The sequence below is a fragment of the Myotis nattereri genome (genome assembly GCF_964212035.1).
Source record: "Myotis nattereri genome assembly, chromosome: 14".
NCBI lineage: Eukaryota > Metazoa > Chordata > Mammalia > Chiroptera > Vespertilionidae > Myotis > Myotis nattereri.
In genome coordinates, this window is record NC_138089.1 from 53,624,866 (window position 1) to 53,643,434 (window position 18,569).

The 18,569-nt window shown below is 51.3% G+C and overlaps 1 protein-coding gene across 1 annotated transcript in view; it reads left to right on the plus strand.

Annotated features, from left to right (window-relative positions):
* Nucleotides 1-18,569, plus strand: part of ITGA9 (integrin subunit alpha 9) — a 249,627-nt gene that overhangs the window by 21,989 nt on the left and 209,069 nt on the right. The window contains exons 4-9 of the mRNA XM_081105874.1: nucleotides 3,339-3,468; nucleotides 6,134-6,219; nucleotides 8,624-8,692; nucleotides 12,192-12,329; nucleotides 14,277-14,382; nucleotides 16,881-16,975. Of these exons, the coding sequence (XP_080962000.1) occupies nucleotides 3,339-3,468; nucleotides 6,134-6,219; nucleotides 8,624-8,692; nucleotides 12,192-12,329; nucleotides 14,277-14,382; nucleotides 16,881-16,975 (624 nt within the window). The remainder of the gene's footprint in view (nucleotides 1-3,338; nucleotides 3,469-6,133; nucleotides 6,220-8,623; nucleotides 8,693-12,191; nucleotides 12,330-14,276; nucleotides 14,383-16,880; nucleotides 16,976-18,569) is intronic.

An 18,569-nucleotide genomic window follows, 5' to 3' on the forward strand; every position in this document is an offset into this window, starting at 1 on the left:
AGGGTGCGGGGAGGATGCCTCCTTTCGATGGGGGGCAGGGAGAAAGTAGCCCCATCGCAGACCTGAGAACTCATCAGAGATGTTGATGAAGAGCTAAGCAGGGGAGAGAGTCCCCGGTGAAGGGGCATCATGGTGGTCTCATCAGCCAGGAAGTCGGGGGAGAACATGAGGGCATTGGGGCTGGGCGGGAGGGGGGCACCGTAGGAGGAGCAGGCAGGGCGGGGCAGGGTGTGGAGGGGAAACCCAGGTGGCGGGGTGAGCTCAAGGCGGGCAGGGGAACAGGGACCTGTGAAAACTCCAGGCTCTGGAACCCTGGCGCCTCAGCATGTGCCGGCTGTGCTGGAGCCCCCAGCAGTGGGGCCTTGGTGCATGGGGGGGCGGGGGGAGGGGGGAGGGGGGAGGGGGGAGGTAAGGGGGGAGTGGCAGCGACCGAGGCTCAGCTCTCTGACCCGGTCATGCTGTCTCCTGGCCACTCGGGGCTTTGGCCCGTGCTTCAGTTCCCAGGCTTGTGGCCTCTCTGAACTGGAGGTCTTTGAACTCCCTGCCTCCCCCGTTTCTGGAACCTCAGCTGTCGCAGGCTGAGCAGGAAATGTGGTGGAAGGGGTCACACGGCGCTGCTCCCTTCCTCTGCCCTCCTGCTGACCTCGTCGCTTGGGCCTGCCTTTGCCGTGAGCTGGGAGGCCCCTGCACGGGGCCGGCAGCTGGCCCCAAGCTGGACGTGCTTCTGTGGCCTCCGGGCATGGCCATGTGGCCCTGACGCACTCTCCCCCAAAGTGCCTGCCTGACCTGGGGGTCGGTGACCCTGGGGTTATCAAAGCTGTGTCAGTTATGGATACCACGGGAGTTTTCGCCGGCCATTGAGGATAAGCGGGGGTTTCCTGGGAACTTCATTGATTTTTGTAGCTTAGGGGATGGATTCCTCTAAGTAAGAAAAGACGTGGACCGGCCCCGCCAGCGTCAGAGCCCACGGTGGAAGCGGGGAGACACCTGGGGGCAAGGCTGTTCGGCACAGACTTCCATGGTCGAACCCAAGCATTCCTCTGCCGTCCAGCTCCCTCCACTGTGCCGTGTGCAGAGGAAACCCTGGCCTCTCTCAGCACCCCCAGACACCCCTGCGCCCTGAGGTTCTGCGATCAAGGCCCACTCTGTTCATTGATGGGGCTCCACACGCAGCTCCTGGGGAAATGGGCATGTCTGTGGGTGACATTCGCCTTGGCTGGTCCTGGGGGGTGGGGGACTAAAGCATCAGTAACTTGCGGGCAGTGCCAGCAGATACAGGCATCACCCGCACTGAATGGAAAAAGCCAGAGATGAGGGACTTCCAGGGAGGGGCACTGCTCCTCTCCTCCCTCCCCCTGGGGAAGGCAGGAGTGAAGGGCTCAGCCAGGCACCACTGGATGCACGGATGCAGCGGGCGCCTCGCTTCCCTCGGCCCATCAGCCTCCTCACGGCCTGGACTCCCTTTCAATGCCTGTGCAGTGTCCTCCCAGGAACACATTTTGCATTTTCGTTTGTTTGCTAATCCTCCCCCGAGGATATTTTTTCCATTGATTTTTAGAGAGAATGGGGGGAGGGGAAGAGAGACAGACAGACACATAGATTGGTTGCCTCCTGCACCATCCCCCCTCCCCCCCGCCCCCCCCAGGCCCAGCCCTGGATCAAACCTGCAGCCCAGGTGCATGCCCTTGACTGGGAATCGAACCCGAGACCCTTCCATGCACGGGCTGACACTCTAACCACTAAGCAATACTGGCCAGGGCCCATTTTGCATTTTCTGAGATGACTTCATTGTCAGTGTTTAATCATTGTTCTAGAAATTTGAGAAAACACAGAGCAAATAAACCTCTGGGATAAAAGAGAGAGGAAAAAAAAAATCAAAAAAGGCTTCCTGAAATCCTGTCTGTCACCCGGTGGAAAAACCACACATGGTTTGGAGCTTACCCTTCTGGCCTCGGTCTGTCTGTCTGTATACACTCTTCTTTTATAAGCCTGCTCGCGGCACGGGTGTTGTTTGGCGTACTCTTTCACGCTCAGAGCACTGTGTGACTCTGTGCCATTAGATCGCCTGCGGTATTTTTATGGCCACAGAATCTGTCGAATGGACGTACCGTGACTTAGAATCCCGATGGGAGCTGTCTCCGTTAGCACAGTTTTCCAACTTCCGTTAGCACAGTTCCCCATCTTCTTGTGGGTAAGATCATGCAGATTTCCGTGCTGCCCTCCGTGGGTCACCGGGTCACCTCTGAGCATAGAATTATCCCCAGCGTCGGCCGCTGGATGGTTTTGTAGCACAGACGGGTGCTCAGGCTTGTCGAGGTTGCTGGCCCATTGCTGCTAATGGAAATGCGGGAGACAGATGTGTCTTAGTGTTTCAAGGTCAGTTTACAAGAGTAGTGCTGCCCTGCCCTGAGCAGTGGTTAGAGCACCGGCCCTCAGACTGGAAGGTCGTGAGTTCGATTCCCGGCCAAGGGCAAGTACCTCGGTTGTAGGCTCGATTCCATGCCCTGATTGGGGCACGAGCGGAGGCAAGCAGGCAATGTGTCTCTCACGTCGATGTTTCTCTCACTGTGCCTCTCCTTCTTCCTTCCACTCTCTAAAAATCAATGGAAAAAAATATCCTCGGGTGAGGATTAAGCAACCAACCAACCAAACAAACAAAAAGCAAATGGTAATGCTGTCTCTAGCTGTCCGTGCTCTCTTCTCTTTCCAGCCTGCGTCCTTCCCTTATGGGGGGCTTGCTGCTCTCTGGATGTCATCCTTCTGGGCTTGCAGGGGCCACAGTGGCCAGAACACCCAGCTTCAGAGCCGTTTCTGAGACGAGAGGCCTGAGTGAAGACTGGAAGGGATTTCCTGCCTATTTTTTTGCAAAGCTGATGTTGGTCCCTGTTTTTCTCCTGCTCGGTAGCGGGCAGGTGCGGTTGCTGCATCGCGGAGCTGGAGGCCTGGCTGGAGACAGGGGTGGTATCTTTTCCCAAGCATCGCTCCCTAGAATTCGGGCAGTGTCCGATCTTTGCCATTTCCTTGTTTGATCCTGGTGGGAAAATGAGGACAAGATGTGAGGCTTCCTCTGTGGGTAGGACAGAGACCCAGTTTGTTACTCGTCTTGTCCACGTGCTCAGTTATCTTGATCTCTGTTCCCGGTAGCCCTGTCCGTATGTAGACTCTGTAACGCCAGGGAATTGGACGACATCGTTTTCGTATTGCTCAGCTGAAGAGAGTCCCCGGTGAGGTGTCTTGATTTGATTTATGAGTTCCTTGTGGTGATGGTGGTTCTCATCTCACTGCCTACTTCCCCCTTCAGCTTCTTTTCTGATCACCTTTGGGTTTCTCTCCGGCAGGAGCTCGTGGTGATGGGCGCCCCGGGGTCGTTTTATTGGGCTGGGACGGTCAAGGTGCTGAACCTGACGGACAACACCTACTTCAAGCTGAATGACGAAGCGATCATGAACAGGCGGTACACTTACCTGGGTGAGTAGCTCAGGGAGGTGACAGGTGACAAGGGACACAGGAGCGATTGCCACGACATTCACGAATTATTACTTTATTGGGGGCGAAAAGGATTTGCCGGCGTTGACACCCATGCTGATCAGTTACAATTTTAGCTACAGTCCCTTACCATCCAGCCCCACATATGGAGGAGAAACAAAACAGGGAACTGAATTCAAACTGTGATTTGATTAAAAAGCTGGCACTTGAACCTCTGGGGAAGCAAACGTTTTATTTTCTTATTCTAGCAGTTACTCACGTTCAAATGATCAGATACAAAATGGGTGCAATAGAACCCTGGTTTTCCATGCCGTTCCTTTGGGCGAGGTCTCTGCTTCCGGGTCACAAAGATGGTTGCAAACAGAGATAATCAGAACCAGAAATTATCACGATGGATAGCAGCCTAATGCTGGGGTTTGATCAAAGGCTCGGAAAGATTCCTCCTGTTTTCTCAGCCTTTTTAATCTTCTAGAAAGAAGGTAGACACAGCTTAAGCGAGCAGCCAGCCACCAGGCAAGAATGAGGCCCGGCCTGATCATGCCTCTTTAAGAACAGGGTAGACTGTCTTTGCTTGGGTACATGGACATTCTACATGGCTTTTCTTTAATTCAGGCCCTAACTGCTGTCATTCTGGACTGAAAAGGAAGCTAACTTTAGGCCCAATGCTGAGAAAGCAACGATCTTTGCATACATTACCCATAAGTTAGATCTGGGGGAGTCCCGCCCCCTTTTCACAGAGATTCACTTGTGAGAAGGCAGTAGAGGGTTGTCCACTTGCCTTTTCCCTTCTAACTGCAAGGTTTTCCCCAGTGAATAAACCATAAAACCTTTATTCCGAGTCCTCGGGGTGTTCGCTGCCCTGTGCTCCCAGCTCCTCAGTCCTGTTATTTATTGAGCACCTACTGTACGCCAGGCTCTGCCTGTTATCGCTTTTCATTCCCGAAACAGCCTCGTAAGATAGCTGTTATTTTCCATCCACATTGTATAGCGAAAGAAACAGGTACGGAGAAGTTACGGAATAGCCAAGGTCCCGTGGCTCTTCAATGGCAAAGGGGGGGTTTAATTAAAACCCGTGGTTTCCGAGGTCAAGGTCTGGACCCTGAGCCGCCTCCCCTGTACGTGCCACGGAGATACCGCCAACCCTCGCCGGGCTGGGAGCACCTTGGTGATGGGGCGTTTGTCTCACATTTCCAGGACTCAGCACTGTACCTAGTGCTTCGTAGGGACTCGACCCGTGTTTACTAGGTCAGAAAGTGACAAGAAAGCCGGAGAGAGGCTGGTTTGGCGGTGGCTGTAGGGTCCAGGCTTGGGGCTGGTGGCTTCTCCCTGCATACAGAGGCCCCATCTGCTACCGGCTTTGCAAGGCTCCCCGGAGGCTTTGCTGTCTGTCACTCAGAATACTCTTGGGTAACATGAGCCTCCAGTCTGAGAGAGAGCAGCCACATGGTGAATAAGAATTGACCCTAACGTGGTCTCATCACAAAGCCCAAAGAGCTTATGGGCACAGCTTAGGTTTGAGGTTGATGACAAGGTTTGGGGACTCTATGGCACAGGGTTTCTGGGGGCCGGAGGACACAGGTTTCAGCCTGTCAGCAGGGCTTCTAGAAGGTGCAGGAAACATTTAGACTAAACTCAGACAGCTTTTTCCTTTCTTTCTAGATTCCTTTTGTATCCAGATTCATTGCCTGCCCACCCACCCATCCGCCCGTCCATCCATCCATCCATCCATCCATCCATCCCTATTAGCGTCTTCCTGCATTCTCTTAGGAGGGAGTGTGGCCTAATGGTCAACAGCAGGGGCTTGGGAGGCACACAGATTGGATTTGAATCTTACTGTGTGGTCTTGGGAATCTTGCTTAATCACATTTTAGTCCCACTTTCCACATCTCTAACATGGAAGAAATAATCATATCTTCCCCCTAGAGTTGGGAGGTTAAAGGCCATGATGACATCCAAAGTACACGTACAAGCTGTTCATAATAGCCCCAAAGTGGAGGCAAACCAAATGCCTAGCAATAGGAGGGGGGGGGAAAGATACTGTGACGTATTCATGCAATGAAACATTAATCAGCAATAAAAAGAAACGACCACACTCAACATGGTTGGGTGTGACAGTTACGTTGAGTGAATGAAGTTCTAGACCAGGAAGACATAATGTGTAGTGACAGAATTCTGAAGCATGGCTACTTGTGAGGGGGCATTGACTGGGAAAGGGCATTGACTGGGAAAGGGAATGAGGGACTCTCCTCAGTTGTGTTTCCATGGTTACATCCACTCTGGGTGGCGATTACATGGTTATATACATGTATACACATTCATTAAGTTCTACACTTCAGATGTGTGTACTGTATGAACATTCAAAAATACGTCAATAAGAAAAAGAAAACAGACATGGAGTATGTAGCCCAATACCATCCCAAACAGACAGAGACCGCTCTTTCTTGCCCTGATGTCCTGGCGAACATGTCTTTGTGTGAGACGAGTTATTCCTGCATGAGAAGACCAACAGCTGCCATTGGGTCCAAGACTGGCTGGATAATTACTGCCCAGATGAGGGTTACTTGAGAAACTTTTTCCTCTGATGGATCTTTCTCTTCCCTGACGTTGTTTCTCAACCCTGCCCTTGGCGTCTGCCCATTCCTTACAGGCTATGCGGTTACCGCCGGCCACTTCTCTCATCCGTCCACCACCGATGTGGTAGGAGGCGCCCCCCAGGATGAAGGCATTGGGAAGGTGAGGAGAAGAGCCTTTGGAATAGCAGGGGGTCAGACAGAAGGGAGGGGGCACACTGTGGCTGTTACAGGGGTTTGTCACCTCCCTTGGATCTGAAGATTCTGTTGGGTGGCCGGCAGCTAAGTGACGAAGTATTGCGGCACCTCTGCTGTCTCCTTCCAGCCACTTTTGGGAGTTGACCTGGAAGCTTCATCAGAGTGTGGATGGTACTTTCCATCTCCTGCACGTTCGCATCTGAGAATGTTTTTCACAGCCGACTCTGTGTGTGCACACGCGTGTGCAAGTGAGATTGTTAAGACTGACCTTGGCAGCATGGCACCTCCCCTGCCCCCCCGACCCAGCCCGCTAACTTCAAATCTTCCACTTTCTCAAACCCTTTCCAAGTTTGACTTTGACCTCATAGAGCCAGGTCTAGTCCCAGATATCTTTGAGAATTTATCTTGGGGCCTAGATTCTTATATTTATTTCCCCCAATGTTTTGGAACCAAGACTGGTGCAGCCCAAAGGCTGGACTGGGAATATGTGGGTCGCTTTCCCTAAGTATCCGCCCAGAGTGTAGAATGGACCCCATGGTTTCTGGGCTGTCTGAGTCCCTTTGGGAATCTCGGTTGGAGCCTGACACTGCAGAGAACTATGCTTGATGGGTCTTTGGCTCCAGGGAATAGGAAATCCAGATTGAGTAGGTTGGGTAGGTCCACATGAGTCAGGAATCTGCATTTTTAATACACTTGGTAGGTTCTCTGATGGGAAAGACTGAACAGAGGAATGGTGTGAGCCCATGGGGTAGACCTAAGGTAGCCTAACCATTTCTCCGGGGGCTCAGAGTAATTGGGTCTGGATTCTGGAGAGGCCGTGACGGGCCGAGACCACTGTTAATTGGAGCCTTCAGCCAGGGCGTCAGTCTGACCAGCTGACCCGCTTGACTGTGATATGTTTATAGGGTCATCTCCCTGCACCCTCCTGGGCAGGATTGGGGGTCACTGCTGGTATTTATGGAGCATGTGCCTCCCTCCCCCCAACGCTGATGCTGTGGAGAAAGGGTCTTTGAAAATGAAACCAGGGGAAAACCCCAGGGCACTGAGCAGGGGGAAGCATGGGGATGAACTCTGGTGACTTCAAGAAAGATATGGGTCTCTCTGAGTCACATGCTTCCTCTCCACCGTGGAAGGACGAGGAAGTGCTGTGCGCTGTTCCCGCGTTGATAATGTCTTCCGGGGGAGGAGCCGCGGAGCGCCCGCACCTCTGTGGCATCGATCAAAACCTCCACCTCCCAGTTCCCAGCGATGCCCATGCCTCAGCCGATGCTGCTTCCGGTTGGGCCACATGAGAGGCGCTGGGGAAATGGGTCACTGTTGATAAAACTGATGACTGTTCCATAGTCCCAGGGATGGGAGCTGGTACAGACCTGGTTCCCAGGCACCCCCGAAAGGACCTCCGGCCTTCAGGAATTGGGTGGTGATTGATTTCTGTTATCTGGGCATGACAACATTCACACTGAGATACTTCACCCTGTGCAAGGGTCCCCTGCCCTGGTTCTCGTGAGACATTCTCTTCCCATACGGTGTAACTTGAAAAGGAACTTCCATAGTCATGTCATTTAGGAAGTTCCACCTCCATGATCTTCTTTGTGGCGGAGATTTATGGTATATACATGCACCCTAAAGGCTCTGAGAAGTCCCCCCTGGTAAAGAAATGTATTTAATGTTTAACTCTGGTGTTTGCCAGCTAAATTCCTGTTTACGCAAGCAAATGTCATGACTCTTGAGGTCTGTGGTGTCACTTTGGAAAACTACTTGGTCTGAAATGCTTTCCTCCCTCTTTCTTATCTTGATACTAGAGGCCCGGTGCACGAAATTTGTGTATGGATAGGGTCCCTAAGCCTGGCCGCTGATCAGCTGATCAGGGCCCATTGGGGCCTTCCTTCCCCCAGTTGCCGGCCGGGGCCTTCCTTCGTTCCGCACTGCCCCCTGGTGGTGCACATATCACAGCGAGCGGTCGAACTCCCGGTCGGTCGAACTCCTGAGGGGACAATTTGCATATTTGCCATTTATTATATACTAGTAGGATACCTGCTCAAGCTCTCACACATAGGAATGAAAGAACTATTTCAAGGAAGAAAACACTTCTCCTAAGTGTTGAATTGTTTACTGGTGATTTGGAAGCTCCTAGGGTCTTACTGTGTGTGGCTTCCTCCATGATGTGGCCAGGAGCGGAGGAGGTGAAGGACACTTTCTTTGCAGAGTTGATAAAATGAGAGCCACGCGGACTGCATTAGGATCCGCCGGCAGAAGCACACCTGTCCTGCGCCGGGTCAGGCATTTCAATAGGACTCCCAGGAGGATGCTGATAAATATCTTTGCTCATTGCTCCCATCTTAACTAGATTTTCTTTTTCCATTTCATAGGTTTATATTTTTCGAGCTGACCGAAGATCAGGCACCTTAATTAAGATTTTTCAGGCATCAGGTAAAAAGGTAAGATTCTTGGTATATATGTTTGTGTTGTTTGAGAGATGTCATCATGGGGAAGTCAGATTTTACGCACTGGAAAATGGGTTTAAAGGCTGTCTCTGGGCCCTGTGTTTATGTATGTGGTGGTTCTGTTGCCTCTTGGTGCCTTTCTTTACCTTCTCAGCATTGAGTGTAACCTGCAGATTCATGGGATTCAGGTTGTTGTTGGAGACAGGTAGCAAGATGAGTTTGTACGGGGCCAAGTTCAGCATAGAGTTTTTTGGTAAAAGGTTGTATTTCACACTGTCATCAAATGACTGCATACTCTGTTTCTCTTGGCCTCTCTGTCTCTCTCCATCTATCTGTCTGTCTTTGCCTCATACATACACATCTGCACCTCCAGAGAGATCACACACAATTGTGTACAGGTAGCAAGCAGACCTGATTACTTTCCAAGGAGGCCCGCAGACAAATGGGTCTCACGCTCCCTCTCTCACCAGCACAGCGCCACCCCCGCCGCCTCGCATCCTGAGCCCTCTGCCACCGTTGCCACAGGGACTGTTGTCACACGAAGAAAAACCAGAAAGAGTCACCCGTTTCCCTTTAGAGCCTTGAAATAGAAATAGCCCTCAAATTAGTCTTGGGCAAAGTTTATTTGCCTGCGTCATCTTGTCCTCATACCATCCCTAATCCAAATTCCTGCAGATTTTCCATCTTAATTTCTATCCATACTGCACCGAAGTCTGAAAGTAAGCCAGTTGGAGATGCTGTTGATTATTAAACATGGGCTTATCTGCTACCCACTCCTTAGTGGGGCTTAGATCAGCAGGCTTGCTTAGCATGACTGGCAGCTGTGAGGGGACAGGAATTCAGCTGGGAGGTGAGGCGGGGTTAGTGAGCTCTGGGGAGAGGACAGGACCTGAGGCTTGGGAGGGAGACACCAGGAGACTGTCAGAAGGTGACTTCCCTTCCACTACCCAGAGAAATGGGGGGAAAAGGCTGTTTCCTTCCTGGGCGGCCATGTGTCCTGGCCCTAGTTCAGTTTCTGCTCAGAGTCAGACCTGCTGTATGAGTTACATATTGTTCTGATGGTGAATCCTATTGCGAGGACAAAGATCTACTCATTTTGTGCAGTTTTAGCAACCTTAAGGCACATGCTCAGTATTGAATTGTCATCATATTTTCAGTAAAAAATAAAATAAAAAAATGCATCTCCAAACTCGGTTTTGTGACATTTTCCCCTGAGAACAGCTCTGCATTCCCCCGAGAGCTGGGCTGCCTGTGTTATTTTAACATTTCCAACCCGCAAAGCAGCGACCCTGGAAAATGCCCGTGAGCAGTTCTGCAAAGGTTTCCAAGCACCCCCAGAGTTAGAGAGAATAACTGTGCGTTAGTGGCGAAGAGTCCCCAGGACCAAGGCGGGCGTGGGCGCTGCTTGTCATTTTCTTTAGGGCTCGTCTTGCCCGCTCCTGGCACCATTCCAGACTTACCCCTTCGTCGGCCAATCCCTCCTGCCCTCTGGTTGCACTGTCTTCTAGCTTTACCCCCATCGCCTCTTTTTGATTTTGAAACAGACCCTTATTCTCCTTACGCATTTTCTTCCGCTTTTTTCCCGAAGATATGAGGAATTCTTGCCTATCTGACGTCTCTGTCATTTCATAGGGGAAGGTCATGACCCCAGGCTCTCAAAGGATGCCTTTAGCGGAGTCTCACACACACAAGAGAGGTCTGACTCAGTAAACCACCGGTCCCTTCTGCTTTCGTGTGGCCAGAATTTGATCAGATAGTCTTATCTCCTGGCTTCACCTTAAGAAAAGAAAGAAAAAGGAAAAGAAAGAAAAAGCCCAGTTCTGGTCTTCATTGGTGGGCATGCTTCATGCATAGGACACATGAGGAATCACCAGTGTGTGTGCAGTCCAGATGTTAATCGAGGCCCACATCCCCGCATCCCCAGGCTGACGGGAGCTCTCCGAGCAAGGACCGCGCACCCCACAGCGCGCCGTTGCCAGGCTGAAGTTTTACGGAATTGACTGAGTATGTGATGCATCAGTTATGTCAAAACAGAGATAGGGAACTTCATGTCCAGGGATTTCTGAGTTAACACCGAAGAGCACGCCAAGTTAAACAGCCCATTAGAATGAGACAAGTCTTTCCCTGGGACCTTGCCTGGGTCTCAGTCCTTTTACTCATGTCTGGGTAGGGAGATCGGCACAGCCACCGAGTCGGCGACTGGCAGCTGGTTTCTGTGTCCCTGCCTCCCGTGCCTCAGAACCTTCCCTGCCCTCCTGTCTTGGGTATGAGGGGTTGGGGCGCATGCGGGTTGAGTGCACGTGGCCTTGGCATGTGCCTGGGAGAGGGCATCGGAGTCCTCTTGGCCCAGGGTCACTGCAGGGAGGGGTCTGGAGTGTCCTCCACCTGTGTCAGACTCCCTGGGGTCAGCTGCCCACACACTCGCAACAGTGAAAGAAAAGGCTGCTTCGTGTCCATAGAACCAGAGCCCTTTTATTTGAAAACATGGATGTTAAAAGGGTAGCCTTTCTAATAAAGATCAGAGCTTGCATGCTGGTAGCCTCTGGAAAGGATACAGCCTACAAAAATGTTTGTTTGTCCTATGTAGTAAGTTTGTTTGTTTTTAATAGGAATTAGTTGCTATCATTAAAAAAAAATAGGCCCTTCAAATAAATTGTTTTATTTTGGGCTTCTCTTGGACAATGGGACGGTTGGCCTTCCTCAGGGTAGCAGTTGACCGGAGCTGGGTAGGAGCTGCTCCCGTCGCTGGGTCTGTGGATGCCAGTTTGCCACAGTCTCCACCACTCCCTATTGTGCCTTAGCCACTGAAGCCTAGCGTCACTTGCCACTGTAAGCATACTGCACTGCTGTTTGTTTCCTACCTGTTATATCACTTGTCTGGATCCCATTCACGTTTGGTTTAAAAACCCCGATTTAAGGTAATAGGGACTGGATTAGGCTATGAGTAAGGATGAGCCCGTGTAGCCTGGCTGGGTCCCTCATCCATCCAATGGTCCACTAGGTCTCCCTTTTTCTGTCACTTCAGCCCATGAGTTCCTAACTGGCCTTTAGCTGTGCACAGGGCTGGGAGGGGATCACCTGTTTCATACCTCCCTGTGCCCTGAAACTTCCTATTCCTATTTGCTGGGCCTTGTCAGATGTCTGGATCACGAGGTGCTTTTATGATGGTTGGAACCTATACTTGCAACCTCAGTTTGTATTTTTAAAAACAGTGCCTCCTTCTCCCGGGATGGGTCCGTTGGGTGTCCCCCTGGGTAGGGCTCCAGGACAGGGGACTCTGAGCCAGTTAGCTCTGGTCTCCTGGCGCCTGGGGGCCCCGCGTCACAGCTGCAAGACACAGGGAAGTCGGGTGTTTGCCCGTTCACCTTGGCGTTCTGGCTTGCGGGCAGCGCCGCTGTCAGGGCCTGTGAGGAGTCCGGGGCTGGAGGAGAGCGAGGGCCTCCTGTGTGAGGGCAGACACTGAACGCTTTGTTGCAACTCGACTTGGTTGCAGATGGGCTCTTACTTCGGCTCCTCCTTATGCGCAGTTGACCTGAACGCGGACGGCCTCTCCGACCTGCTGGTGGGGGCCCCCATGTTTTCTGAGATCAGGGACGAGGGGCAGGTCACCGTCTACATCAACAGAGGAAATGTGAGTACAGTGCTGGGCAGCCTGTGGACAGGGGGTGGGAGGGGGACATGTCTAGCGAGTAGTAACCGAGCACCCTCTGGGCCCCGCACTGCGCCCCGCGACGAGCTTCCTACCTTCAGAAAGCTCAGTGTTCCACTGATGGAAAGTTACAACTGCCAACACACAGGGGTTCAGAAAATCTTAATGGCGGTGTTTTGAGTGCCTTCCGGGTACCAGGAACTGTTCCTCCCGCTCTCTGTGAATGAGTTCAGTATAATGTGCACCTGGTACCAGTGGCCCCCATGGTTCAGGTGAAAAACAAACAAACCGAGGCCCAGAGAGGTCAGGTAACCTGCCCCAAATCACACAGCTAAGGAGTGGTGGGGCTGGGGTTTGAACCCAGGCTGGCTGGATTCAGAGCTTCATCTCTAGATTGTGCTCCCTTCCTCGGTGTGTACATGCATCTGCCCAGGCAGCAGAGAATCCTTCCCAGAGGACACAATGGCTAGAAGGAATCTTGAGGAAGGAGTAGGAGTTGGGCAGACAGGCAGGAGTGGGCTGGGAGCTGGGTGAGTGGGTGGAGGTGTGAGGCAGCAGGGCCACCTAGTTCCGCATGGGGGCTGGGTGGGGGCCAAGAGCCCTAATCAGATGTCCCTTATTCTGCAGAAGCATGAAAGGGATGTGATGGGGCAGAAAGATGCCTCTGTTTCCCTTTAGCCGAGTGGAGGAGGTGGTGGTGGGGAGACCAGTGAGAAAGCGGAATCTTTTCAGGACCTGGAAGTAAGAGTGTTCAGCCAGGAGGGAATGGTTAAATGAATAAATTCTGGTACCACCAGCCTTGGAGCTAACAGGAGAAAATGCTTATGAGATAACCAGTGCAAAGCAGGATTAAAAACGGCGTATACAAACCACCTTTAAAAATAGAGCAAATACACAGAGGAGGATAATAACATCGCTCTGGGTGGTGGTCTTGGGGGCAGATTTTTAGTTTTATCTTTATCCAAAATAGCAAACATGTCATGCTTTCATCATAAAAAATAACCGGTGAGTGGTACTTTTAAGCACTGACAAGATGCTAGCTATCCCAACTGGGTAGAGGCGCTGACGTGTCTCCGTAACCAGGCGGGCAGGTGCCAGGAAGGAAGGGCAGCCATTGACAGAGGAGCCAGGGCACACGCGAGCCTTGGGCTTTCTTGGATGTTTGCAAACTCTTTGCAAGGGAAGGAAGATGCTTCCTGGTACCTGGTGCAGCCACTGGTCACCTGCATCTCTGCTGACGTTTCAGTGAGGGGCCGGGGTGGGGGAGGTGCCTGGGGGACATGAGGTGATCATTGTGGAGATGAGAACAGCAGGCATTCACACAGCCCCTCCCAGCCACTCTGTTCACGGGAGCCTGACACATCTGCGTGGGTGTTAACTTGTCTGAGGCAATCAGGCGGCGACCGGACGGATAGCCCGGCCATGTGTCTAAGTCGGGGCGTGGACACTTAGAGCAGGAGCGTTCCCCAGATCTTCTCTGGGAACATTTCACCCCCACATCTCACCCCCCACAGCCCATGTTTCTTAAAGCCAAGTGCTCACCCTAAGTACCTAAGTATTCTGATTTCTCTTGGACCTCTTCCTATTTTTTTAAAAAAAATATATTTTTATTGGTTTCAGAGAGGAAGGGAGAAGGGAGAGGGGAGAGAGAGAGAGAAACATCAATGATGAGAGAGGATCACTGATTGGCTGCCTCCTGCATGCTCCCTCCAAAAGGCACCCCAGGCTGTTGGAGAGCCCCATGCTGCCCAGGCACAAGGGACCCATCTTGCCCCCACAGAGCGCGGTTTGGGTGCCTTTGAGTCTGCCCAGGTGTTTAGGTGTTTCCTGTCCATGGGGGTGCGCTAGAGAGGTGGTGTTCCCAGCTCTGTTTTTTTTTTAATTGTGTTTCTGTTTTGTTTTCCGTTTTTCCTCCATCCTGTTTCCCAGGGAGCCCTGGAGGAACAGCTGGCCCTGAGCGGGGATGGCGCCTACAACGCACACTTTGGGGAGAGCATCGCCAGCTTGGGGGACCTTGACGACGACGGGTTCCCAGGTGGGTGAGCGCCTGCCCCCTGCCTTCCAACCTGGCCCCCCCGTGATGCGCTCCTGGATCTACCTGCCCACAGAGGAGGGGGAGAGGACCCCTTCAGAGAAGATGCTCTCTGTGCGGGCACTCAGGGCTGAGCTCTGAGCCCACGGGCATTGGCTTTCCAGGAGTCCTGTCTCGTCAGCTCTGTGTGTTTTGCTGTGTGATTGTGGGGCCCGTGAACCTTGGGGCCGGTCCCCTGGGGCTTCGGATGGCAGAGGAGCTCAAGCCAGCTTCCTCCCGGCGCAGATACATCTTGTTTCTGAGCCTCTGAGGCTCCACAGGGCTCTACCGCGTTGTTCGTGAAATGAACAAGGCGAGAGTTTGACATTCTCTCCCCTGATAGTCACAGCATGCTGGACTGACTTTTTAAAAAATATATTTTTATTGATTTCAGAGAGGAAGGGAGAGGGAGAGAGAGAAGCATCTGTGATGAGAGAGAATCATTGATCGGCTGCCTCTTGCCCGTCCCACACTGGGGATCAAGCCCACCTCTGGGCATGTGCCCTGACTGAGACTCGAACCAAGACCTCCTGGTTCATAGGTCGACGCTCAACCACTGAGCCACACCGGCCGGGTTGAACTGACTTTTGAATAAGTTAATTGTTGGGGGTTGGGGATACCGAATGTGTAGTTCTGTTTGGACAGCAGTTGTCCTTCCCGGATGTGGCCTCTCTCTCTGGCCTGTTCAGAGCCTCCTCCCCTCCCTGCAGAGGCAGATGTCAGACATCAGGACCTGCGGGAGCCATGTCACGGGGCAATGGCTGAGGTGGAAGAGGGACTGGGGACCGCTCTTGCCTCAGGCCAGGCTGCCCAAGAGGCCTTCATTCAGGAGCGGGGGATCGCCACTGGAGGTCACGTGGGTGTACCACGCTTCTCACCCTTGACCTCACTTCTGCAGACACATGACTTTCGTTAAAAGCAAAGGGCAAAAAATAAGGAAGATCTAGGCTTCGTTCCAGGAATTGTCAGTTTGTGAGAATAGTGTCAGATTTTTCTGTGTTTGAAGCAAATGCCATTGTATACATTTCCTCATCCAGGAAGAGTTGACTTTTTAAAAAAATATATATTTTTATTGATTCAAAGAGGGAGAGAGAGAAACATCAATGATGAGAGAGAATCACTGACTGGCTGCCTCCTGCCCGCCCCACACAAGGGGCTGAGCCAGTAACCCAGGCATATGCCCTGACTGGGAATCGAACCCGGGACCCTTCAGTCTGCAGTCCAATGTTCTATCCACTGAGCTAAACCACCTAGGGCTAGAGTTGGCTTTTTCTATGTAGTAACCATTGTCTATAGAATTCCCCCCTCTGGCGGACGGAAATTGGGCCAGAGGTTTATCTTTGTATTTCTTCTTTTGGGTGGCTCAGTGATATTTTTCTCCCTAAGAGAATGAGCTAGGACAGGGGTGGGCAACCTTTTTGTGAGTGCGTGCCAAAACCAGCAAAATCTCTGTCTCAAAATTCTTCTGCGTGCCAACCCTAATTTTTTGAGACCATGTTACGCTTACTTGATATCTCTTAAGGTGTACGTATGTGAAGAACCTGTAGAAATAAAAAAATTCATCCGAGCGACAAAAACACAGTATATTCTGATGAAAAATACATTTATTTTTTAATGTATACATGTACACTGATAGTCCGACAGAAAACTTTATGACTCCGTTTGATATTATCAGTGGGACTTTTGCTGCTGCATCACTGATGACAGAGATTCTACATCAGGTTTCTATTTCGTGACCTTCAGAGATATGCACGAGTTACTACTTTCATCCGTCAGGCTACTCCTATTACGAGACTTAACAAAATTCATCACTGAGAACAAAGATTCACAAGCGTACGTGGATGAAAACATGGAGAGTAACGCTGTGGCAAAGTTTTTTAAACAGAAAAAATTTTCTGGAATGGCATTCCAAGTCCTCAATAGTTCCTTTTCGACACGTCTCTCTGGTACTCCTGTCTCGAATCGCTTTTTTCCAATGTTTTCCAAGTCAACTCTAAGGTCAATAAATTTCTGCTTCCAAATTGAGCTACTCTGAAATGCAATCCACTGCATTTCAAAGTCAGCCATGTCTATGGTCTTTAAGATAACTTGTTAGGTAAAATTGTTTATTTATCTAAGATGCACCTACACTGAATTTATCAGAAAAAAAAAGTTGTTATTAAGAAAAAAATTATATATGGAAGATTATAAGAGAGGGTTTGGCGTGGCATGCGTGCCAGGAGTTGCCCACCCCTGAGCTAGGAGCTTTCCCGGAATGAAACTCTTCCCACCTCCTATCATTTTCTTTCGACTTTTTTTTTTTTTCCTGCCGAGAGATTATGTGCCTGAGTGGATGCTTGAACAAGCAACAACCGAGACGTTTTTGGTTTGGAGGGACTCAGACATGATGGCAGGAATGAGGGAATCCGCTCTTAGGTTATTCCACGTGGCTTTTCTCACCGCAGCTGTTTCTCTCCCCTCAGACGTGGCCGTCGGCGCGCCCATGGAGGACGACTTCTCGGGCGCCGTCTACATCTACCACGGGGACGCCGACGGGATAGTCCCTCAGTACTCGATGGTAATGGTGGGAGAGGGAACTGTTTGTTCATCCATTCATTCCACTTTCCTCTGTGCCACACCCTGGGGGCTGGAGGCGCCAACAACTTCCCTCCTGCCCTTAGCTTTGCCACCCTCTAGTGAAAGGCACCGATTGGTACTGCTGATGAAAGAGCAAGACATTTCTAGACTCCAGAGTTTGCTGACATTGAGGGATGCATCTGCCGACACAAGATCATGTCCAAATTCTTACCCAAAGTTAGAGCGATTGATTTAAGGGGAGGCTTTCTTTGTTGTTGTTGTTGTTGTTACTCCTTTGTCAACCGTCTGTGCTAAAGCTGAAGGGTCTATTGTAAAACATGATCTAGAAAGACTGTGATCCACGGAGGAGGGACCTGAAAGCCGCCAAAGGGCTGTGGTCCCATTTGGCAGTGACACGAGAAGTGGCTTACGCTCTGGCCTCGTGCCCCAGACTGGGGAACATGGAAGTGGTAAGTTCAGTTTTTTGTCGTATCAGCTTGGTGTTCAAACTTGCTGATGGTGCCAAGCCCAGCCCCTGGGAAACAGGAAGTGGTGCTCTGGGCAGCAGCACCGCCAGGATGTCTGTGCGGAGAGGGGCCCAGGCCTGTGGCGTGCTCCCGGCGGGTCAGGGACAGGGAGGGACGGAGCCCAAACGGAGAAATTCCCCATCAGCAAATACTGACTTATCGAGCGCTTATTATGTGCTCCCGCCTTCCTGCTCATGCTTATATTTCTCATCGTGAAGAGGATTATGGCTAAGGAAATACAGTGTTGAACGGAGCCTTGCTTTTATAAAAGGTTCTATAAATGTTCCATAAAATGAAATGGTAGTAAAATACCAAAACCAGCTCCCGTCCTGAAGTTCCTAGGTAAGGGAAAAACAGACTTTACAAGTTGATTTTTAGAGGCAGTACATCCTGGGAGGTCAGCTTATACATTCATAGTTGTTCTTGCTGCACTAGAAGTTGGCTGCTTACGGGCCAAGGGTCGCTGCCTGTGGGGCGTCAGGCTCCCTCTGGGCAGGGCCTCCTGCTCCGTGTGTGACTCCAGGGGGCAGATACCGAGTGGAGGGACAGCTCTGCCTCTTACCTTGAATCCTCCTAACAGCCATGTGAGACGAGTACTTTTTTTTTTTTTTATTGCTTAAAATATTACAAAGAGTAGTACATATGTCTCTGCCGACACAAGATCATGTCCAAATTCTTACCCAGAGTTAGGGCGATTGATTTAAGGGGAGGCTTTCTTTGTTGTTGTTGTTGTTACTCCTTTGTCAGGCTGACGTTATTTTTTTTTTCCCCTGCTTGACCTTCCCCCGGCCTCCCCTACCCCCCCTCCCGCCCCATTTCTTATGTCCCAGACGAGTACTTTTATCACCCACCTTTTATTTGTGGGGTGACTGTGGCCCAGCGAGGTTCTTTAACTTGCCCAACATGTGGCAACAGGGCCATCGCAACTGCCAGTCCGACTCCCAAACCTTTCGTTGTACCCACCACCCTCCGCTGCACGTCGGAGGAAGGACCCCTGGCGGAAGCCCAGTGGGAAAACGTAGGAATGTGGAAACTTCGCTGTGAGACGTACGTGCTCCAAGGGGCCTT